Source organism: Pyrus communis, chromosome 4 (genome assembly GCF_041283825.1).
Source record: "Pyrus communis isolate YQ-2024b chromosome 4, ASM4128382v1, whole genome shotgun sequence".
Classification (NCBI taxonomy): domain Eukaryota; kingdom Viridiplantae; phylum Streptophyta; class Magnoliopsida; order Rosales; family Rosaceae; genus Pyrus; species Pyrus communis.
In genome coordinates, this window is record NC_142568.1 from 21,286,603 (window position 1) to 21,307,322 (window position 20,720).

At 36.1% G+C, this 20,720-nt stretch overlaps 2 protein-coding genes and 1 long non-coding RNA gene across 5 annotated transcripts; 2 read left to right on the forward strand and 1 right to left on the reverse strand.

Annotated features, from left to right (window-relative positions):
* The first annotated feature begins 1,731 nt into the window (after positions 1-1,731).
* Positions 1,732-5,797, forward strand: LOC137723635 (homeobox protein knotted-1-like 1). Of its 3 annotated transcripts, none has more exons than XM_088692970.1 (6): positions 1,929-2,108; positions 2,378-2,636; positions 2,974-3,084; positions 3,240-3,384; positions 5,002-5,255; positions 5,378-5,797. In XM_088692970.1, the coding sequence occupies exons 2-6, from the start codon at positions 2,379-2,381 to the stop codon at positions 5,579-5,581; spliced, it is 972 nt and encodes a 323-aa protein (XP_088549096.1). In that variant the 5' UTR covers positions 1,929-2,108; position 2,378; the 3' UTR covers positions 5,582-5,797. The 3 variants fall into 3 exon arrangements, with proteins under 3 accessions (XP_068318932.2, XP_088549096.1, XP_068318933.2); XM_068462832.2 differs by having other exon boundaries at positions 2,025-2,108; positions 2,389-2,636; XM_068462831.2 differs by having other exon boundaries at positions 1,732-2,636.
* Positions 5,798-6,931: 1,134 nt separating this feature from the next.
* On the forward strand, positions 6,932-8,920 carry LOC137721771 (uncharacterized). Its single transcript, XR_011066714.2, has 3 exons — positions 6,932-7,354; positions 7,967-8,029; positions 8,715-8,920. It is a non-coding gene; the product is annotated as an uncharacterized LOC137721771 (long non-coding RNA).
* A 3,704-nt stretch (positions 8,921-12,624) lies between these two features.
* Positions 12,625-13,799, reverse strand: LOC137723475 (nicotianamine synthase). Its single transcript, XM_068462670.2, has one exon. The coding sequence runs from the start codon at positions 13,690-13,692 to the stop codon at positions 12,718-12,720; it is 975 nt and encodes a 324-aa protein (XP_068318771.1). The 5' UTR covers positions 13,693-13,799; the 3' UTR covers positions 12,625-12,717.
* Positions 13,800-20,720: the final 6,921 nt, after the last annotated feature.

Below are 20,720 nucleotides of genomic sequence, written 5' to 3' on the forward strand. Positions count from 1 at the left end.
TGATCGGAGAGAGTTAGGAGGAGAGAGGTCTGAGTGAAATGAGAGGAGTCGGGAGGAGAGTTCGAGAAGACTAGGAAGAGGAAACAATTTTTCTTCTATTATTCATTCTAGAAACGGGCCGGGCCGGGGGCCCGTCCACTTCTATTTCAAGATCCGCCCCGCCCCGTTAATATGGTATACCCGAACCGCCCCGCCCCGTTTTGTGTTTAGAAATTTTGGACCCGGCCCTTACCCGTCCCAAACAACGGGTACCCGCCCCTACCCGCGGGTCCAGGACCCGTTTGCCCAGCCCTAGTTGAGACAGAGAAAATGGGAAACTGGAGATTGGAGTTTTGTTTTGTACGCTGAGTTTGAGAGAAAAGATCGATAGAGTGATATCAATCTCATCAGATATAATCATATAAGTGAGATATAAAATCCAATGGTACGGATTTAATCTCAATTATGTGAGATAAAATCTCATGGCTATTAGTGTAGTAAAGTTTTTTTAATAAATTTTTAATTAATGTAGAAGTGTGAAAAATATTTAAAAAATATACAAACGTTCGTAATGACAAACTCTATAATTTTTGTAAAGGAGTTAACTCTGAAATTCGTCATTATAATCTCATAAACCATAGATTTAAATTTAACTGTTGATTGTCGTTTACGTTTACTTTTCATTTTTCTCACCGAAATTAATTTTTTCAAATTTTCTCTTTTAAAAACATGATCTTTTAGCGGATGCAAAAAAATGAAAAGTTCAGATCATTGATATCCCATTCAGAGTTTTATGGGTAGTGGAATTATTGCTTGGAGTTTATAAAGTCTCTATAAATTATATAATATCGACTAATATTTCAGTTAATCATAAACATTGGAAACGTGATATCAACGATCCGAACCACTCATTTTTATGCATTCGTTAAAAGATCATGTTTTCGAAAAAGAGAATTTGAAAAATGAAACCCCGTGAGAAGAATAGAGTGTAAACGACAATCTACGGTTAAATTATGGTGTCATATTTTGGAGTTGAGTCATTCACAAAAGTAGTAAAGCATGTTATTACGAGCGATTGTACATTTTGCACACTTATACATTAATTAATATGAATTTTTATTAATTTTGCACTCAAACAAAAAAACTATGCATGAGGGTTTTAAAACCTAAACGAAGATGTAATCATTGTATAAGAGTAGATGATCCAAACATAAAAGTTTATATATTGGGAATTATTATTGACACTCCCAAAATCTCATTCTTTACTCTAAACTTTCTATATTTGGAAGCAAAAATACGCTTGTGAGAAATGTAGAATAAGATATTTAGAGTGCCAATAACACTTTCCTATATATTTTTTTCACATTTTCAACTTGTATATTAATTATTTTGAATTTTTATTTATTTTGAAGTCCCCCTAAAAACACTATTCATGAGGATTTGTAGAGTAAAATTTAAATGACGATGTACTCATCGTTAAAGTGTAGATGATGCGATCATAAACGTTTGTATATTTTTCACATTTGTAAATGAATTATTATGAATTTTTTAATGTGTTTTAGTATTTTTAAATTGCTTTATATCTTTAATGTGCTTTGGAAATTTTAAAAATCTCACTTATGTGAGATCAAGTATTATTGCTATTGTAGCAACTTGAAAGGTTTTCTTAATAGCAAGTCAAAACGGATTACTTGCGTGTAAATTTGTTAAGAAATTCATCATTAACAGGTTCTTAATAAGTAACAATAACCCGATTAATTATTATATTAACTTAAAATTCATTATTTTTGTATCATTTTCGTTCTACATTAACGGATGTTGTAAGATATAAAATTGGTTAAGAAATTACAGGAGAGCAAACTCTTCGATGAAGAGTTGAATCTGGACCCATCAACCATTACAGTGTCAGTTTCTGAACCAATAGGGTTCGGAAACGTAGCAAGAATGTCATGTCACGGTTGAAGGTAATTCCAAAGTTCCAATGCTCTGAGGAAAGTGACTGCTGGATCTCCATAAATATGGGCTCCTAATCCCTAAACCTTTCCATCCTACCATCCGTTGTGCAATAGAAGTCTCTCTCCCATCGTCTCTCCAATCCTCTCTCCACGCACAAACAACTGTACCTTGAGGTTCCTTCTCCGCTTTCTCTCTGTGTCTTTCCCTTTTTCTCAGGTTTTTTCTTGGAAAAGAAAGTAAAGTCTTAGTCAATTTCCATGTGAAAATTCAAAATTTCCCCACAAGAAAACAAAAACAAAAACAACAAAAACCTTTGGTTCCTAGTTCCCATCTCTCTCTCTTGCACTTGCACCCTCCCTCGCAATTATCACTACATTATTGTTGCTTAATTTTTGGCTACATTTTTCTTTGAGAACGATATACATATGGAGGAATTTTACAGGATGATCGCAGGTGTGACATGTGCTGGCTCAAATGATCATGTGAACGTTCATCAGCAAGTTGAAAATATGTCTGCTAGTACTAGCAGCGCCAGTTGTGGTGGGTTTCATGGCGGTGGTCATGTGGTGGATGATCATAACATGCTGTTATTTGGGACGGAGGGTTTAGGATCCGATCATATGTCTGATCTGATCAAGTCCCGGATAGCCAGTCACCCTCGTTTCTCTGATTTAGTTACTGCATGCCTAGAATGCCAAAAGGTTAATTAATTAATGCACCAGTGCATGAATAGTCTCTTATCTTTATTTAATTTTTGCAGTATACATTAATGATTTCCTGTGTTATTTAGAACTCACTGTACCCTGAAAATTAAAATATGTAAATTAAAATAGTAGAGGCCAGGCATTATTTTATAATGTTTCAGTTCCATTTGGACTTTTCGAACTTTAGACCTAACCTACTCTAAACGTAACTTCTCCTAACCATATCAATGCATCCTCACTATTTGGCCGTATTCGTTAATTAAGCAAACAGTATGCAGGGTTTTAATTATATCTGGTTGTTTTGAGTTTTTCATAGAATATTATACTTTTACAGGTTGGAGCACCAGCGGAGATGAAAAATCTGCTTGAAGAAATTGGAAGGGTAAGCCACCCAATGAGCACCTGCAGTGAGATAGGAGCTGATCCAGAACTAGACGAGTTCATGGTATACTGATTAATTATTCACTTTTATTTATTTCTTTTGTGATATTTTGTACTCTTTAAGTTCTGTTTGATTGCTGAGAAAAGAAAGGAAAATGTACAGAAAACTAGGGTTAAATTTGTGAGCTTCTACATGTATCTTTTTCGTTGTTTTGCAAGGAATCATATATTGGGGTTCTCCATAGATTCAAGGAGGAGCTATCTAAGCCATTCGATGAAGCAACAACATTCTTGATCAACATTCAAACTCAACTTAGCAACCTCTGTAAAGGGACATTCCCAAATACCTGGGACAATCACTCTGGTAAATAAATCTCTTCAGCTGTAAATACATTTTCCTTTTTCAATCTTAGTTTTTGGAGGGTTTCAAACCTTGAACCTACTTCTACTCATAGCCCTAACCACTCTCACCACTAGGCCACCCTCAGTAGCTTATATAAACATTTTCCCTTAACTTTCATCCAGTCTAGGTTTTGGTTTTGTTTTTTCTTCTTCTAATTGTATGAAGAAGAAGACACGTGTGTACATGCATGTACATCTGTTTATTCATCAGTCCAAAGGAGGTTGTATGCGTACGAGATTGTACATGGCTTTCATTTAATTGGTTTCTGTTTTATATATGGACAAATCATGACACGTGGGATGAGCATAACATGATGGTGTTTCTGATGCCCTAGAAAGAGAGAGAGAACCATTTGAAAGTGACTTGGTGGTGGATAGTTAGAAGCGTGACCTGACGACCTCATAACTCCACCGGTAGTCTCGGATATCACTTGTTCCATTCTCACAATAATAAACATTCATAAGTACTTTCACAAAGCCTTCTATGACCGTCTGTAAGTTATTTTGAGAGGATCAAAACCACTTATGAAGAGAAACATGTGAATTAGTGTTTCGTCATAAAATTATATAAAGCGAATGCTCAAATCATATGAAGGCTTTGAAGAGAGAATTTTTTAAATAATTTTACATAAAATCCCTAATTTCTAAACATTAATAAATTGTCCTAATTAATAGTAGGGTGGTTCTAATAGGACGAGGTTGTGAACGAATCTAAGTTTAAGTTTGCGGGTACTTTATTTAATTCAAGAGATATTTTAATTAATCTAATGTAAATTATAAAAAGAGATTCGAACTCGAATTTGGATGGAGAGAAACATCATACTCTAGTCAACTTAATCAGCTACATCCAAAGTATGCAATTTTGGTGTACTACTGAGTAGAAGAAAATGGGGGGATAGGGTTAGACCTAGTTTGATACTGAGGTGATTCTGAAAAAAGTTGGTATCAAAAAAAGCTGGTAGCTGTCTTTGTGTTTGGTAAACATTCAGCTTCAGCTTTTTTTCACAGTTTTTGGTGAAAAAAAGCCAAAAACAAGAAGCTACAAAACCCAGCTTTGAAAAATCGGTTTTTTTTCACATCTGTTTTACATAAAAGTTTACCAAACACTATAATACTGTTTTTTTTTTTCAAAAGCACTTTTACAAAAAAGTTTACCAAACACTCTGCTGCTTTATTTTACAACTGCTTATTCTCACAGCACAGCAGAATCATCTTTTTTTCAAAGCACAACAATACCAAACCAGCCCTTAAACGATCCATAAATCTCTGGTCATGGTCGTCTAATAAAGATTAAAAGTAATCTACTTCTTTTTGGCCTTCCACTTAAAAGTAATTAGCACCGCAAAATGCACTTATTTTCATTTTTTTCATGAGGTCTGCAAGATGATTTTTTGGATTGTGAATAACAGCTCCAATCAAGAATTCTTCTCTAAAACACTAAGTTATGATTCCTTTTTTTATACGTTCCTTTTTTACTGGTCGTGCCAAAATTAAAGAAGGGATCGGCAGTGAGATTTGCATGTAAATTGCAATATTATATGCTTAACTTAGGACTGCTGACTAATTTTTAGTAATGCAGATGAAGGGGTCGGCAGTTCAGAGGAGGAACTTAACTGTGGGGCGGTGGAAGCAGCAGAGAGTCAAGAAATTGGTGGTGCTCATTCTAGTGGTGATCGGGAACTGAAAGGTATGCTGCTGAATAAGTACAGTGGCTACCTTAGCAGTTTGAGGAAGGAGTTCTTAAAGAAAAGAAAGAAAGGGAAGCTACCGAAGGATGCCAGGACTACCTTATTGGATTGGTGGACTATTCACTATAGGTGGCCATATCCTACGGTAATTTCATTACAATGTCATCTCTTTTCTGGTTCAAATTAAGGTTAATGGAAATTTAGTTTCATGTATGTGTGTGTTTAGGATTATTTCAAAATTTGACGATGGTAAACATGTGTATGTAGGAAGAGGAGAAATTGCAGCTGTCTGAGATGACTGGATTGGACCAAAGGCAGATCAACAACTGGTTCATAAACCAGAGGAAGAGACATTGGAAACCATCTGAAGACATGAGGTTTGCTCTCATGGAAGGCGTCGGTGGGAGCACCGGAGGACCTGTGATGTTTGACACTGGTTTTGGAACTGGAAATATTCATGATGGTATGTGATATCATTGTATCAGGTGTTTGGTCGATTCTAACATTCGACCTAAGTAGCGTTAGAGCCTTTGATTATTTCAGTCTAATGTCTTCTTTTTCATATGGTATTTGTGAACCTTGTAATAATGTTACGACTTGCATGTATGTATATTCTGTATCTGTGATCCCTCTCTTATACATGTAATATTTTCTGTCCGTGCGGGCCTAGACCCCCTTTTTATTGTAGATAGTCTCCTTTGGGCTGAGTCCATCTTTTTCTTTTGAGCTGAATAAGTGCACTCTTTCTACCAGAAAAAATTGTTGTGTGTCCCTTCTTTGTGAGAGGAAGGCAAATAATTGTTGGACGTGCCAAAAATAGTTGGTCTTGGAACTCTTACTTTAAGGTCGAATTGGGTCTAAATCAAGGCATCCACAAAGGGGATATTAGCAACCAATTATTCCAACTCACAACGAGTCGAACTGATACATCAAAATCATCTATACAATAAGTATTCCTCAATCAAGCCATAAAAGAGCTAAATTGCATCTCTATGACCCTAACATAAAACCGGTCTTAGATAAATCAAGCATCAATATCGTATAGCTAAAACCTAAATTCAAAACGGAAATTGTTATCAAATTAGTCTTGTTAGTTGGGGATAGTCTTTGATTTGTAAATTTGGTGTGGGATACTTTTTTTCCTTCAACTAAATTGAAATTCTCGACAAAATTTTATTGAGACTTATTCATTTCCCTCGTGTACTTATTCATTTTCCTCATCAATTAACCCTAGATCCTCACCCTAATCAAACTAGGTTGCACCGTTCCCACACTATTTAAAAATTAAAGATACGGAACCCGAAAAAAAACATTGAAAATATTTTAGGCCTATACGAATGATGCAGTTTTCCCACACTTTCATGACTTTGGAGGCTGTTAGCTGTCTGGTCTTGAAAAAACGACTTTGCTTCAATCCAAACCGTTAACTTGCATTTGGAAAAAATCGTAAAGAGAGTGGTTATACTTATTGATGACAATTAAGCAACTATTGCAGAACCAAACAAATGAGCAGTTATTCATGCCCATGGCCATGTGTCAGCACAGAATACACAAACTGAATAGTAATAGTTCGATACTTCTAGCATTTTAACTATTAGATCTTTATTTAAAAACAAAAATTGAAATTTAACGGTTAAAACACTCAAATTTCCGGATACTTCCTGAGCACCCAAGATGTAACAACCCGTTCCGGAATTTACGTAAGAAAATAGGTATTTTTGTATTTTCACTAAGTTTGGGGGATACCTTCCTTTTTAAAATTGTTTTTGAGTCTTAATTGGTAAGCCCAAGGGGCCCACCCCATGTTTTTGTTCCCCCGGTTCCTTCCCTTTCCCTTTTCTTTTGTTTTTTTTTCTGAAAAGTCTCTCTCTCTCTCTCTTTCTTTCTCTTTGTCTTCCTCTCCCTCCCTCCGAGCAGAACGCGAACACACCCACACACATACACACCCATGCCCACACCTATAACTCTTTTCTAACCCCGTGGATGTGTTTTGGACGTCAAACCATGAAGAAACCACCTCGGAGACATTTCCCAGTTTTCCGGCGAGCACCGCCCCTTTCGAGGCAATTTCCGGCCAAACCACGGCGAGTTGGCCGGCGTGCAAGTTTCCGGCGACCTCAGTGACTTTCAAGGCGATTTCCAGCCAAACCACGGCGTGTTGGCCGGCGTGCAAGTTTCCGACGGACACCCGTGGCTTCCAGGTTGTTTTCCGGCCAACTCCGACCACGATGACGGGAACCAAGGGTATATTTCGATTCCTTACCTTCGGGGCTTCAATTTGGTATATTGAATGACATGTTTTGGTTGAGTTTTGAGCTCCAAAGGAGCTTGGGAATTTTCCGGCCGAGTTCCGGCGTCCTTCTCCGGCGCACCCAGGCCTTCGGGCCGTTCTCCACCCTCACACGGGCCTTAGGCCTGTTTGGTCTCTGGCCCAAAACCCAAAACCTTTTCCTTTTTATTTTTATTTTGTTTCTTTAAAAACCCAAGGCCTTTGGGCCTTTCCTGCCAAGCCCAAACCCATTACCCTTTTATTTAGGCCTTTGGGCTGTGTGGTTTCTAACCTAAAACCCAACCCACCTAACACCTAACCCAATTACCTTAACCCAATTACCCTAACCCAAAACCCTAGGGCCCTGACCCGTGACCCTGACCCGTTGACTTGACGCGTTGACCGTTGACTGGGTCAACGGTCAGCGTTGACTTTGACTTTGACCGGTTTTGACCGTTGACTTTTTTCGTTTCGTGTGGGACCCCTCCTAGGCTAATTTCGACGTTCTGAACCCGTTTCCGATGTCCGTTTTCCCAAATTCAATTGTTTGAGTAGAGCTTGACTAAATGTACCTTTTATGTGCTTAGGGGCGATTATCTGTGGCGTTTCCTTCTTCGCTAAACGGCGTGGCTTTTCGACGGCGAAGTACTGTGAGTGGACCCCTTCTAAAAATGCATGTTTTAATGGTAGAATTGCATACACAGAAAAGCATGATTTTACGATTATGTTTTATGAAACGTTTTGAGATAACATGCTTACTAAGGCTAGTTTGAATTATTACTATTTTTCCTATAACCCATGTTCTTATAGAATATCTGATGGATGACGATATGATATTTAGAACATGTTTAGAACACTTCTTTATAGTATAGATGATGGATGACTTTATACTATGAAGTTGATTTTCAATATATGTATGTTCACTGGTTTTGTACTTACCTAGTGGTCCTTTCCGCTACGGGACGTAGGGATAGATCCGGTCCGTCCCGGGCGACGGTTTGGTGTTGGCATAGGGCCTGGAGTGTGTTTTCCTCTGACTGTCTGCTCAGAGACGGGAAGCCGGCAAGGGGCCTGAAGTGTGTTTTCCTCTGACTGTCTGCTCAGAGACGGGGAGCCGGCATGGGGCCTGAAGTGTTATATCGGACATTCACTAGTGATTATTATTGTTTATGCGAATTATGATTTGAGACATTGCACGACATGCTAGGTTTCAGAAAACCTATGTTTATCATTACATATGTGTTTTCATAAAACCTGGGGGTTAGTATGTTGATAACTGTTTTATTATATATATATCAACTTGGTCCACTCATGTTTGTTTTGCGCCCCCTTCAGGACTTAGAATCGAGGCATACAATCCCGACGTCCAGGCACTTCCGCATCGGCATCTTCGAGTCCTCTCGGTGTAGGACCCACTCCTTTGTTTCATTCAATTTTATATTATTTTTTTTTAGTGTTCTAGCTTAGAGGTGTGCTCTGAAAACGGTCCTTATTTGCATATTAATTATTCTTTTATATTTATAAACCTTATTTATCCCTTATTTTCAGCATTTACACTTAATAAATGGCTTTCGTCACCCTCGGGTGTCGGCCAGCACGTAATATCGGGGTCGGGGCGTGTCACAAGAATTGTTAGTTGCTAGGTACTTGAGATATATAATTGAAGTCAGAACATGAATCGTGCAAGGCAGGACTTCCGTGCACATGAATGTCGACCGGCAAAGCTAAATGGCATTTAAGTGCATGTCTTCCGACCAAGCAATTTTGATTTGCCTAATGTGGATTGGACGTCTTATGACCTTTTTATCTAGCTACTAAAGGTCAGTATTGTCTCAAATTTAATCTTAAGATTGAAATCTTTGCAACTGTTTTGGAGCGAATCAAGTCTAATAACTTTATTCATGATTTTACATGTCGATTTGTGGTGAAGAACATACACATACCCTTTGGACACTAATATGGCGGGTTGGACTAATAGCTCAATGTACTTGATAGGTTAAGAAAATTGTCACTTTTATGTCTCTGTTTTATGCAATTTTTATTTGTTGGGTAAAAAAGCTCGTATTTTCTTTGATAGGTAAGAAACATGTAACTAAGTGAAAGTCTAAATTTGGAGAATTCTTTTATGCAACTAGTACCATCCACTAAATATTTTTCACTAAAAAACGTATTAGTCATGAATAAACGATTGTCACGTAATAAACTAGTGACATACAAAAATATCTCCTGAATCTTTTATAATTGGGGAAACTCTTGTGCATCCGATACGCCATATAGTTGGTCAGTTGATGCAAGGGGAAGAGCAATTTCTGTTGGTGATGAGAATTGTCAACTCACTCAAGGTGGTGTCCATGATTAGATTTTGTTATCTTTTAGGTAATGTTATATATTCATATACCCAAAAGACCAACACGCACAATTCAAACTACATTAGTAATAAAATGTTGGTGCTTTTAAGTATTCATAAGTCAAAATGATTTACGCTATACTTTGAAAAAATACAAATAAATAAAAAATAATGCGACTCACTATGATGTAAGCCGTGATGGAATCACGCACACTGATTTAGAATTGAATGTGAACACATATAAAATTTCAATATTATTTTGTAAAGATTTGAATTAATGTCTTATATATTAATCCTACTTCACTATTGATTAACTATTCCAAAAATTCAATGAGTTAATAATTGTTTTTCTTTGGACACTTCAATAACATGAACAAGGCTTGGTGGCATATGTTCACAACCTGACTCAAGAGAATGTTGACATCTTTGGAGGGTTTGAGACTGTCGATGCCTGAGATTTTCTCATACAATTAGCTTATAAACTTTTTTGTGCTTTTCTCCCATAGTCCCATGAACCCCATGTCGACACTATGAGAAAGAGATTCATATTGCAGATCTGCATATGACAACACTCACCACTCCAAAAGGGCCCTTATTTTAAGTGCACTTATGCAGGACAACATTCCCTTTATGTCGACACTCGACACTCGATACTATATATATATACTCGACATGCATATGCATAAGCTTACAATTTACAAACCCTAGCCCCTGCCGAAAATTTTCTTTTTAATTTTCTAACCTAATTAACAAGGTAGCCCAATATTTGTATATATTGTGTACACTTAACTGAAATCTTGTTGGTTAATGTAATATTTTTGATAGGGTAAGTTAGATCGATGTACCCAAAATAGTGAACAATATATTTTTTAAAGATTTTTTTTCTTCATATAAGCGATATTTTATGTGCACTAATTCTTTTAAATTAAGGGGTGAGAGATCCAAACTTGATTGCAGGGAAGAGCACACTGCTATGGGCTATAAGACCAAATCCGAACAATGAAAATAGTTTTAAGAAAAATTCCGAATTCTCCATGCCATATTTCCTCAAGTATACTTTGCTAGCTATTTAGCAAATTAAATATAATAGGAAAATGAATGTGGTAAAAAAATTTACGAGAACTCGAAACCTCAAAGTCTATTCTCTGTACCTTTCCCTAATATTTCTATAATATAAGGTTCTGCAGCTCTCTCTTCTGATCTTGACAATATTTCATCTTCTGCTAATTTGATAATTAATGAATTTTTAGCATTAGAGGAACTTCATGCATCTCTAGTCAGTGGATTTTGTAATTTATTGCAGATGGAAGTAGATCTATAGAAATCTCTAGTCACTAGGATTTATATAACCTTAGTCAAAGCACAGTGAAAGATATCCAAGGAGGGCTGATATCCAGGGGGCTCATAAATTATAGTCATTAACTAGGCTAAATGTTAATTTAGTGGAGCTTCCAGGGCCGTTTGTGAAATTTCGGAGATCCTATGTGAAATTTATAAAAGGGCTCCTTTTTAAGATATATTTTTTTAAAGTATGACAATATATTGGTACTAGAAAATAATAACTTAAATCAAAACAACTTTTAGGACTCATTGATTGTAAGTTTACAATTGTCATTAAATAAGTAAAAAAAGTTACAAACATAACCTTCACTAAATAATAAAAAACAGTTCAATCTTAAGCAATCAAATAAAGAAAGAAAAAAAGCTTCAAAAACTCTAACTTTAGAGTTTCACTTGAATATATAACATTATTATATAATTAATAAAATTGAAAAGAAAGTCGTTTTTTAAGGTGTTGTTATTAGCACTCCTAATATTTCATTGTGCATTCTAAATTTTATATTTAGATAAAAAATTACACTTATAAAAGTGTACTATAAGATTTTAAAATGCTAATAAAAGTTTTTTTTTTTTAATATATAACATTATTATATATAAAATATAAGATATCAAAATTTTTGAAGGTCCTTCAAATTTAAAGACCTTATGCGATTGCATCTTTCATTTTCCCACAGCGCCGTCTATGGGAGCTTTAAGAACCGGACATCTCTGCCTTTTCAGATTAAATGTGATGGGAAACCAACGGGGATCGGGAGAGGAGACCAACCGCGAATGGTGAAACTCTTTGAACAAATCACAGTTAGACAGACCCACGCAAATCAATTGTCGTTTTCCTAAACGACTTGCTATCAGATGACCTACAATGACAGCCTTTTGTGTCCAAAAAAGCAAAAAAAAAAAACATTAAATATTTCACCTGAGGATCGCTCAACATCGCAAATTTCATAATAATGAATGACTGCAGAACGCAACAAAATTCTGGTCTCTCTCAATCTTTTCGTCACTGAGGTATCGCCTCCACTCAAACTGTGAAGAAAACCCTACATTCTTATCCATATTTTACGTAAAAGACAATTTTATTAAGTTGCTGATCGAGTTAGCCTAGTGATGAGGGTGAGTAGGCTAGGTTGAGGGTTTGAAACACTTTAATGTAAAACTTTATTTGTGAGGGTGTAAAATGAATTTTTTGAAGAAGTTTCACAAAAAAAAAAAGAGAAAAAAAAAAAAAACCATAATTGAATTCTACAAAATCTTTTTCTTCCCACACACACCTGTGTTTATTTCTAACAATTAGAGCGAAGCAAGGAATGGAGAAACCAAGGTGCGCTAAAATTATGCTAGAATCATCCTCTAGTTCCACTATTAACAATTTGAATTGGGATTTTCTCATTTCCGTAAGTGCAAGGTGAAACAACAAACATTATGTATCCAAATATAAGGATCCAATTTCCATGTGATTTTATTAAAATTTAAGATTCCATAACACATATTTAATATGTAGATATAATAAGTAGCTATATAATTAGGTCAGATACGTGCGCATTGAACACATATCAGTTAAACCAAATAAATGGATTTTATTTCCCTGCATATGCGAAGCAACATAGATGAAGGCATATAAAGAAAAATCATCACAGGATCGATGTTTTATTAAAGCTGCTCCTCGAAAGTCAACTCCTCAATCATGCTGCCAAGTTTTTGGAAAGGATTGAAGGCTTCAATCTCACAACACTTGCTGGGAAGTCTAATGGCACCAGCATTAATCTCCTGAGAATCAATTGATGATGAATGCTGAACAGGCAATGCGTATTTACGCGCGATGACAATCGAATTAATGACTTCATCGGTGGGATGAAACACAGAGAGAACCTCAAACCCTCTAAGATCATCACAAGGATCAATTACCGGATAAAGAAAAGCTCTCGCACCGTGTGCACTCCTTAGCATCAAAGTTGCTCCTGGGGCCATGTATTTCGCCAAGTGATCGATAATTTTCAGCTTCTCCATCTTGTCCATGCCAACAAGAGCAGCCAAAAACACAACTTCATAGTCTTTCAAAGCAGTTGTGACATCCATTATATCTGTGGTGTGGAAGACCATCCTTTGTGATAGGTCAGGATCGGATGACACTAAGCCAAGAGCCATGGAGTTGGCCAAAGTGTCGATGTCATAGTTGTCAAAAGAGGTTTTGGTGAGGTGATTGGAGGCCAAGACAATTGAAGTAAGGGGAAGAGGGCCAGAACCCACAAAGGCAATTTTGCTGGGCACACGGGTGAAGTGTTGGCTAAGGATGTTGAACTCAAGTTTGCTAAGCTTGAGGTAATTGGAATAGTAAGGGAAAATGTCGAGATGGTCGAGAGGGTGCTCATATGAGCCTAGGATTGTTGAGAAGTGATTCTCCAAAAGTCCTTCTGCCTCTCCACAAAGCCTTATAAGATTTGACCTTATTTCTTGCACCCCTTGGCATAACTTGGAAACATCGATTGGACTTGGCGGTATGCATGTCAGGACGAGTTGGGTGAAGAGCATGTTGACATCTTGGGAGGGTTTGAGGCTCTCTAAGCTTGAGATTTTCTCATACAATTCACACACTCTTTGTACCAAGGCATCTCCCTGGCAACACATGTCGACACTTGAGGATATGGTGATCAAAGACCCTTGGGAAATAAGATTGAAAATTCAAACACCCTTGAAAAAAAATCTCACAGCTTAATATTGGTGACATCCTCCGGACTCCAGAGAGTCGTTATTTATGGGCACTTGTGGGGTCCATGTCGTGAAGGTCCATGGCACCTCTACTGCCACCTCAAAATTTCCATGGTGTAACAGTTAATATTCCTAACATATATTGATATATACAGACAATATTTTATTTTTCAAGAATTTGCTCATACATATTATTTTCCTCGTGATGGCACATATATACAGTATATAGTCTTGTAGAGGAAGAAAATATAACATTCATATTCTATTTGCAGCATAAAATTAAACTAAAAAAGGAAAAATGAAAACAATAATTATTATTTTTATTCATAAAAGGTGAGATATGTGCATCCAAATACAGATTTATTTTGTGCACATGTTTTGCTATTCATTGTAGGAATTTCGGGTGTATAGTCAGTTTATCAAAACTCTTTGGAACCCAAAAAAGCTTGCCTATGACGAGTTTAGGTTACTTAAACACATAACAATTAAACGAACTCTCTATCTCTCACATTACATCTCAATAAGAATTATAGAATTACATGCGTGGAGTTTACATAAATTATGTTTCATGAAAGTTTTTCTTATCTTGAGTCTTGGCTTTTCTTGGGATTCAGGACAAGGCCATTATCCCCATGAAGAGGCATACAGATAGGTTTCAGAGTTACAACACTCGATAGACCGTTAAAATAAAGCAACAAGTAGCAAGTCTATCTCTACCAATGGTTCTGTTACTTCAGCAGGAAAAGTAGTTATATGTGATGTAGCGATGAGAGAAAATGATGCCATCTCTTTCTTTCTTACATTGAATGCACAAAATGGGATCTAAATTAAAAAATAAATTAAAATGGAGAAATGAGTCCCCAAAACCTATTTTATGGTAGATACTCATGGATCAAAAGCTAGTGACAAATGACAAGATCATCCATTTAACAATAATACTTGTACTCTTAATTACGGTTGTGGATTGTAAATGGAGGACTTGTAGGCGAGATTAGTTCTTCGGGGTAGAACGATGTAGAACGCGAAACATCCACCTTCACCAAAGATAAAAAGTCATACACACTATATATAATCGTTAATCGCACGTCTCTTATTAAATTAAGAGAAAAACTAACACCTAGATATGAAAACACCTAAACCCTAATTAGGTGTTCCATGTTACATGATCAATAGCATAGAAATAGTTTCTCAAATATTCAGATGTCACAAAAAATATAATTTCGATATTCAGATGCGTTCAACATATACTATACATATCATGTAGGACTTTTTTTATTTTTTATTTTTATTTTATACAAGAAACGATAGCGATTTTTCATTAATAACGATAACAATAACAAATACAAGGGTTACCACATGGGTACAATTTCCAGTGATTAAATATTAATCTGGAGGTAATTTGCACAAATAAGCAATGATGATAATCCCTTAATTGGCTACCACAAGCGCACATACTAGCTCAAACACCCAGGTAAAAATCTACCACAAAGACGGTAGAAGCAATAGACTTATCCCCGGGACTTTATGTGTCTACAATGTTGTCATACACACTGAGTTCTTAGACGTTGTCAAAGTGCCTCGTAGCTTCCACTATGCTTTTTCTGGGTTTTTTTTTTCGCTGAAGATTAAGTTGGCTTTACAGGAATTGGATGGCCACCATAGTTTCAATCAGTAAAAGGATGGATTTTTCAACGTGTCGGGAATTGATTTGATACATACTATCATAATACAATTGGTTGAATTTATTTTTAAAATTTTTAACTAATTATATTATTACATTTAGTGTATCAGACTCATATTCTCACGTCGACAAGTCTCTTCGGTAAAAGCCCCTTTGCTATTTCGAATGCACGATATTGTTATAATTATTTAAACCTTTTTTTTTCAGCTTTACTTTCTCCTTCTACTTCAATGGTTTTTCTCCATTTTTTTTTTTAAGGGTACGATACAATCATTCTTTTAGGTAGTGCAAGCTTTCAAACAAGATTGCTTTATGCTTAGGAAATTTCTCTTTGTTTGACCTCATTTTTTAACCTCCAAAGGTATACAGATTCTTATAAGCAAAGACAATTTGGAAGTGTATGAAAGTTGCTTTCATGCAGTCAAAGAGGGTTGGTTGAATTGATAAAGATTATTCTCTTCGCTAGATCAAAAGCTAAGTTTGAGTTTAGTTGTTAGCAATCCCTCTTGATGTGTGATCTATAAAAACTAAAAAGGGGACTAAGACTCTTTCTATAGATCGTGAGAGAGGTTTGTGGTATGCACCTTGAGATGGTGTAACCTTCCCTCTCTCTAACTTTTATTAAAAAAAGTCTCTTTCATGCAAATATATAATCCAGGGTTTGCATGGGTGACTTCTTCCGATAAAATTAGCTTGACCTGTTTTTTCATCCTCAATCGAGATTAATACATCAAAGATTTACTTGTACCATCGAAGCATGCATAACTCGTGGCACTCTATACTACAAAAATTTAATCAAACCCTAATCTCATTACTTAGACCTTCAATCAATGGCAGCCCAGAAATTATTCCTTTTATATATATAAAAATAAAAAAAAATAGTTTGCCTGTCTTATATTTTTGTCATTTAAAGAGAATCCACTGAGGGAGGTAGTAAGGCATAGATGTAGACAACTGATAGGGTTATATGGGTTTTGATAATGTTTTTATGTCCCTTTTGGTCGGAAGAAAAAGATGAAACATGCGTGTATGGATAGAAAGAAGTCTTTCCATTTTGGCCAATTTGGCCACTTCTCCCGACAATAGCAGTACCGCGACTACTCGACACTAAAGTTTGGGATCTCTTTTCAGAGAGGGTTGTGCTATACACACACATCTTTTTATTTCTCACACGCCTCTTTTAATTTTCAACCGTCGAATAGAATGAATTGAAGAAAATCAAATGATATAAATTAACAATAGGTATGAGAGAAGTAAAAGTGGATGTGTAAATAGCACTACCAGTTAGAAATAGTGGGTTCAACATTTAGAAAGTTTTATATTTTTCTTTTCATATATATATAAAATCACATAAAATATTAAGTAGGGTGATCACATTTTGTAAATCACAATAGAAGTAGGTCAAACCTCTATTAGAGATATGATTTTATGTGGTGACTCGAGACTGGAAAAGCAATTTTAGATTTGCGAATTGCAGCGCAAATAGTGTGTTAGAAGTTTCCAAAGTCCATTTCCAATTCAAAATACCTTTTTAGAAAATAAATGACGAGACGAGTCAAACTCATTGTTTTTCTACAACCTCAGATGGATTTAGGGAGTTGAGATCGTTTAGTGAGTCAAAAACATATTTAAATATTTTGGTTATTTTTGTACTTTTCCGTTTTATTTTCTTTTGCTCCAATATTTTAGAACTTTATCTAATGGTTACCGTTCGTGATCTCTTTATCTATAACTTACGATGGGACCTATGTAGTCTTCCAAAATGTGATTACCCTAGCATATCCTAAAATCACATCTGCATTAACCTGAGACTATCAAGCTTTATGAATTAATCATAAGTTTGAATGTGGTTAATTAACTTGAATTAATTACCTTTTTTTTTTTTAATCTGGTCTACATAACTTCCAAAATTCACTCCTAGATGGTAAAATTTTTATGGGCATTTGGTAAAAAGCCTTGACAATAATTTTCAAATGTGCTAAGTCGATGTCTTGGATTAATTCTGAGATATATGATTTGTGTGTTAGGATTTAATATTGTTTGTCTTTGTTTAGTAGGATCTTCGATTGTTTGTGTTAATTTTTGTTTGTTTTTTCAAGAGAAATGCTATTCACACTCCTAATTTGATATTCTACAATCATAAATTGTGTGTAGTAACTGCTGCCCATGCTATCAAACTCTAATTAATCATAGTGCTTCCTATTTTTTTTTCTCACAATTTATGAATTTTAAATAAAAAGAATCAAATTAAAGCAAAGGGCATAAGCATATTGGTTGGCAAAGGTGAAGTGAACAGTGGCCATTTGAGCAACAAGTGTGTGTTTACCTACACGACTCCATGTGCCATACTCTGGCCCTGAGAATGATGGGCCTATTAGGTTTTGACCCACACTTATGCCGCAACTTGGGCCCTCACAAATTCAAAATTTGCTTTCAATTCTCATTTCATGGTGATATCATTCGTCCCCTTATTCATAACTTGATAGGACTCATCAGTCATCCCCATAAGTGGAAACTTCGGACGTGACAAGTTACCTAACTTAGAACACGACATGAATATAAATAGATAAATCGGAACACAAGATTTTGATAATCCTAACTCATCCCTAAGCTTTAGCATCTATAGTCGATTCGTATTTGCAATCTCTGACTTGTGATGAGCAAGAACAACTTATATGAAACAAACACGTTAAGTTTACATTGCCCCAAACCTCCCACGTGATGATGCATAATAGGTTTAGAATACTGTTACCTTAGCGTCCCCGTTTTAGTGCTACCCAAATCTAAGAACACTAGCCCATCTTAGTCCAACAATGTTATCGAGGAGGGTGATTTATAGATCCAATTAAAATGAAACAGACACAAATTTAAGAATATTAGGGCCCATCTCAGTCCAACAATGTTGGTGGGGAAGGTGTGTTAGAGCAACTCCACTGTGTGGAGTAGCCCTAGCGACAAGCCCCAAAACAAAGGGCAATAGCCTGAGCAACCACGTCTAGCCCATTCGGGCGATTGCGCAGGAGTGGGCCCAAGCAAGAGGCTCGGCGAGAATCGCTGGCCCGAGAGCCCGAGGTGGGTATGATGCAACGCTGGCGTCAGGGCGACATTAGCTCGGTTTTAATATTTTTTTAGTCAGGCGTGTGCATTACAAGCGTGGAGGGGGCGCATCCCCGACCAGTTTCAGGCGTTGGGGCCCGTGGCGTAGGCTTGCTCAATGTTACCGTTGGAGGCCACACGACAGTTCCTCGTCCGTTGGATTTCAACGGTAAAAATAATAATTCCAACTATCATTAATTTTAGCCGTTGGATTTAAGATCAACGGTTCACGTTATTCGGCTTTATAAATTTAAAAATAAAAAAAAAAAGGAAAAAAGTTTAAAATTATGAAATCTTATCGTTGTGCCACGCGGTACAATTTGGAGTGTTGGAATTCAAATTTTTTTAAATCCAACGGTAGAGATTAATTATGTGAATAAAAAATTAATAAAAATCCAAAAAATAAATTTTTTTTTTTACTTTTCTATAAATACCTTCTCGCTTTCTTCTACCTTACACCACAATTTCACATTTTGTCAACTAGTTTCAACCACATTCTTATCTTTCTCTTAAAGTTTCAATCCAATTTTTTTCCAACAAAATGACTAATGATGCATGTACGAATTGGTTGCTTGTTGAAGATGTTACATTGTGTACTAGCTGGGTTGAAGTTACTCATGATTTGATTACAGATAATGAGATGCAGTTGTGAGAAATGTGGAGCCTTATTCATGCCAATTATCTTGAGAAAATTGGTGGGAAAAGAACCAAAAAATCGATGTCTAGTCGTTGGAGAATACTTAGCCAATCGTTTAGTATGTGAAGAGACGCCTTAGCACAAACTAGTAGTAATCTTCGAAGTGGGGAAAATTAGCGGATCAGTTAATAATATATTATTTATTTGTTTGTACTATACCCAAATTTACATTAGCTACTTTGATTATAATTATTTCTTCTCTTCCATTGTGTAGACATTTTAAGCACAAGCTTGGTATAATGCCAAATCCAAAAACCAAAAGCAATCATTCACCCGGTGGGAATGTTGGAATATTGTCAAAGATTGTCCTAAATTTAGAGTTGTGCTTGTCGGTCCAGAAGTTTTCATGAACAACACCCTTTTACACTCTACTCCCGATCATGCCTCGCATGTTCATGAAGATGACGCAGAAGAAGTGCTCGAAAAGATTAGGTTGTAGATAATGCCACGTGACATGCTGTCATTCGTTAAAAATTTGATCGAAATCTATCCTCAAATATTGTAAACAGATTGTGACACGCGGCGCGACGTGATTGGTTAAAAATCTTATCGGAAATCTATCCTCAACAATTCTGAAAATGTAACGACATGTGGCACAACGGCATTGGATAAAAATCTTATCGAAATCCATCACCAATAATTGTCTTTTCGGATAATGACACGTGACACAACGAGAACGATTAAAAATCTTATCCAAAATTACTTATAAAATTATTTTGTATTATTTTATAAATAAATAAAATACTATTATTTTATTGTCTATTGCCAAGGCTATTCCGTGTAGAAGTGGAGATGCAAAAGACAATTATTGTTTATAAAGGGCAATTACTGTTCATTGGGTGGATTAAATAGTTAATAGCCTTGAGGGCCTTAGCAATGGTGGAGTTGCTCTTATAGATCCAATCACCATGAAAGAGACACGTTAAGGTTATAGTGTCCCAAACCTCTCACATGACAACACATAATAGGTTTATGATACCGCTACCTTCACGCCTTTGTTTGAGTGCTGCCCAAATCTAGGAATATTAGCCCATCTCAGTCCAACAGTGTTATTGGGGAAGGTGTGTTATAGATCCAATTTTTGGACAGTAAATTATGTTCAAAGGCCCAAGGGTTGGGTTGCCAACTTGCCGAATGAGAGTCTCTTCTTCAAAATATTCAGAGACATCCATGAGATGGGGCCGACAGGCTTACAAACTTACTACCCCCTCCCCTATTTTTCTGAATATACGTAACGAAGGATAAAATATAAGAAAACGATAGGAAAATGGCGTTTCCAGATACATTTGAGAGAAAAAAAAAAAAAAAAAAAAAAAAAATTCAGCGTAAGAACGAAGCATGCAATTCTATGGAAATACCATCTGTAAAAGTATACGCATATTAGAATGAGTAACTGATCTATTTTCTTATATTGGCATCTACAAAATAACATTGAGCGAAAAGAAGCAAAGGAACGAACATATTTCATTTCAT

Bases quoted from the DNA above. Each gene is read 5' to 3' on its own strand.
- LOC137723635 (XM_068462831.2), top strand. From the start codon at position 2,361: ATGGAGGAATTTTACAGGATGATCGCAGGTGTGACATGTGCTGGCTCA. The intron at 2,637-2,973 runs GTTAATTAATTA...ATACTTTTACAG, and splicing joins CATGCCTAGAATGCCAAAAG to GTTGGAGCACCAGCGGAGAT. The intron at 3,385-5,001 runs GTAAATAAATCT...TTAGTAATGCAG, and splicing joins TACCTGGGACAATCACTCTG to ATGAAGGGGTCGGCAGTTCA.
- LOC137723475 (XM_068462670.2), bottom strand. From the start codon at position 13,692: ATGTGTTGCCAGGGAGATGCCTTGGTACAAAGAGTGTGTGAATTGTAT.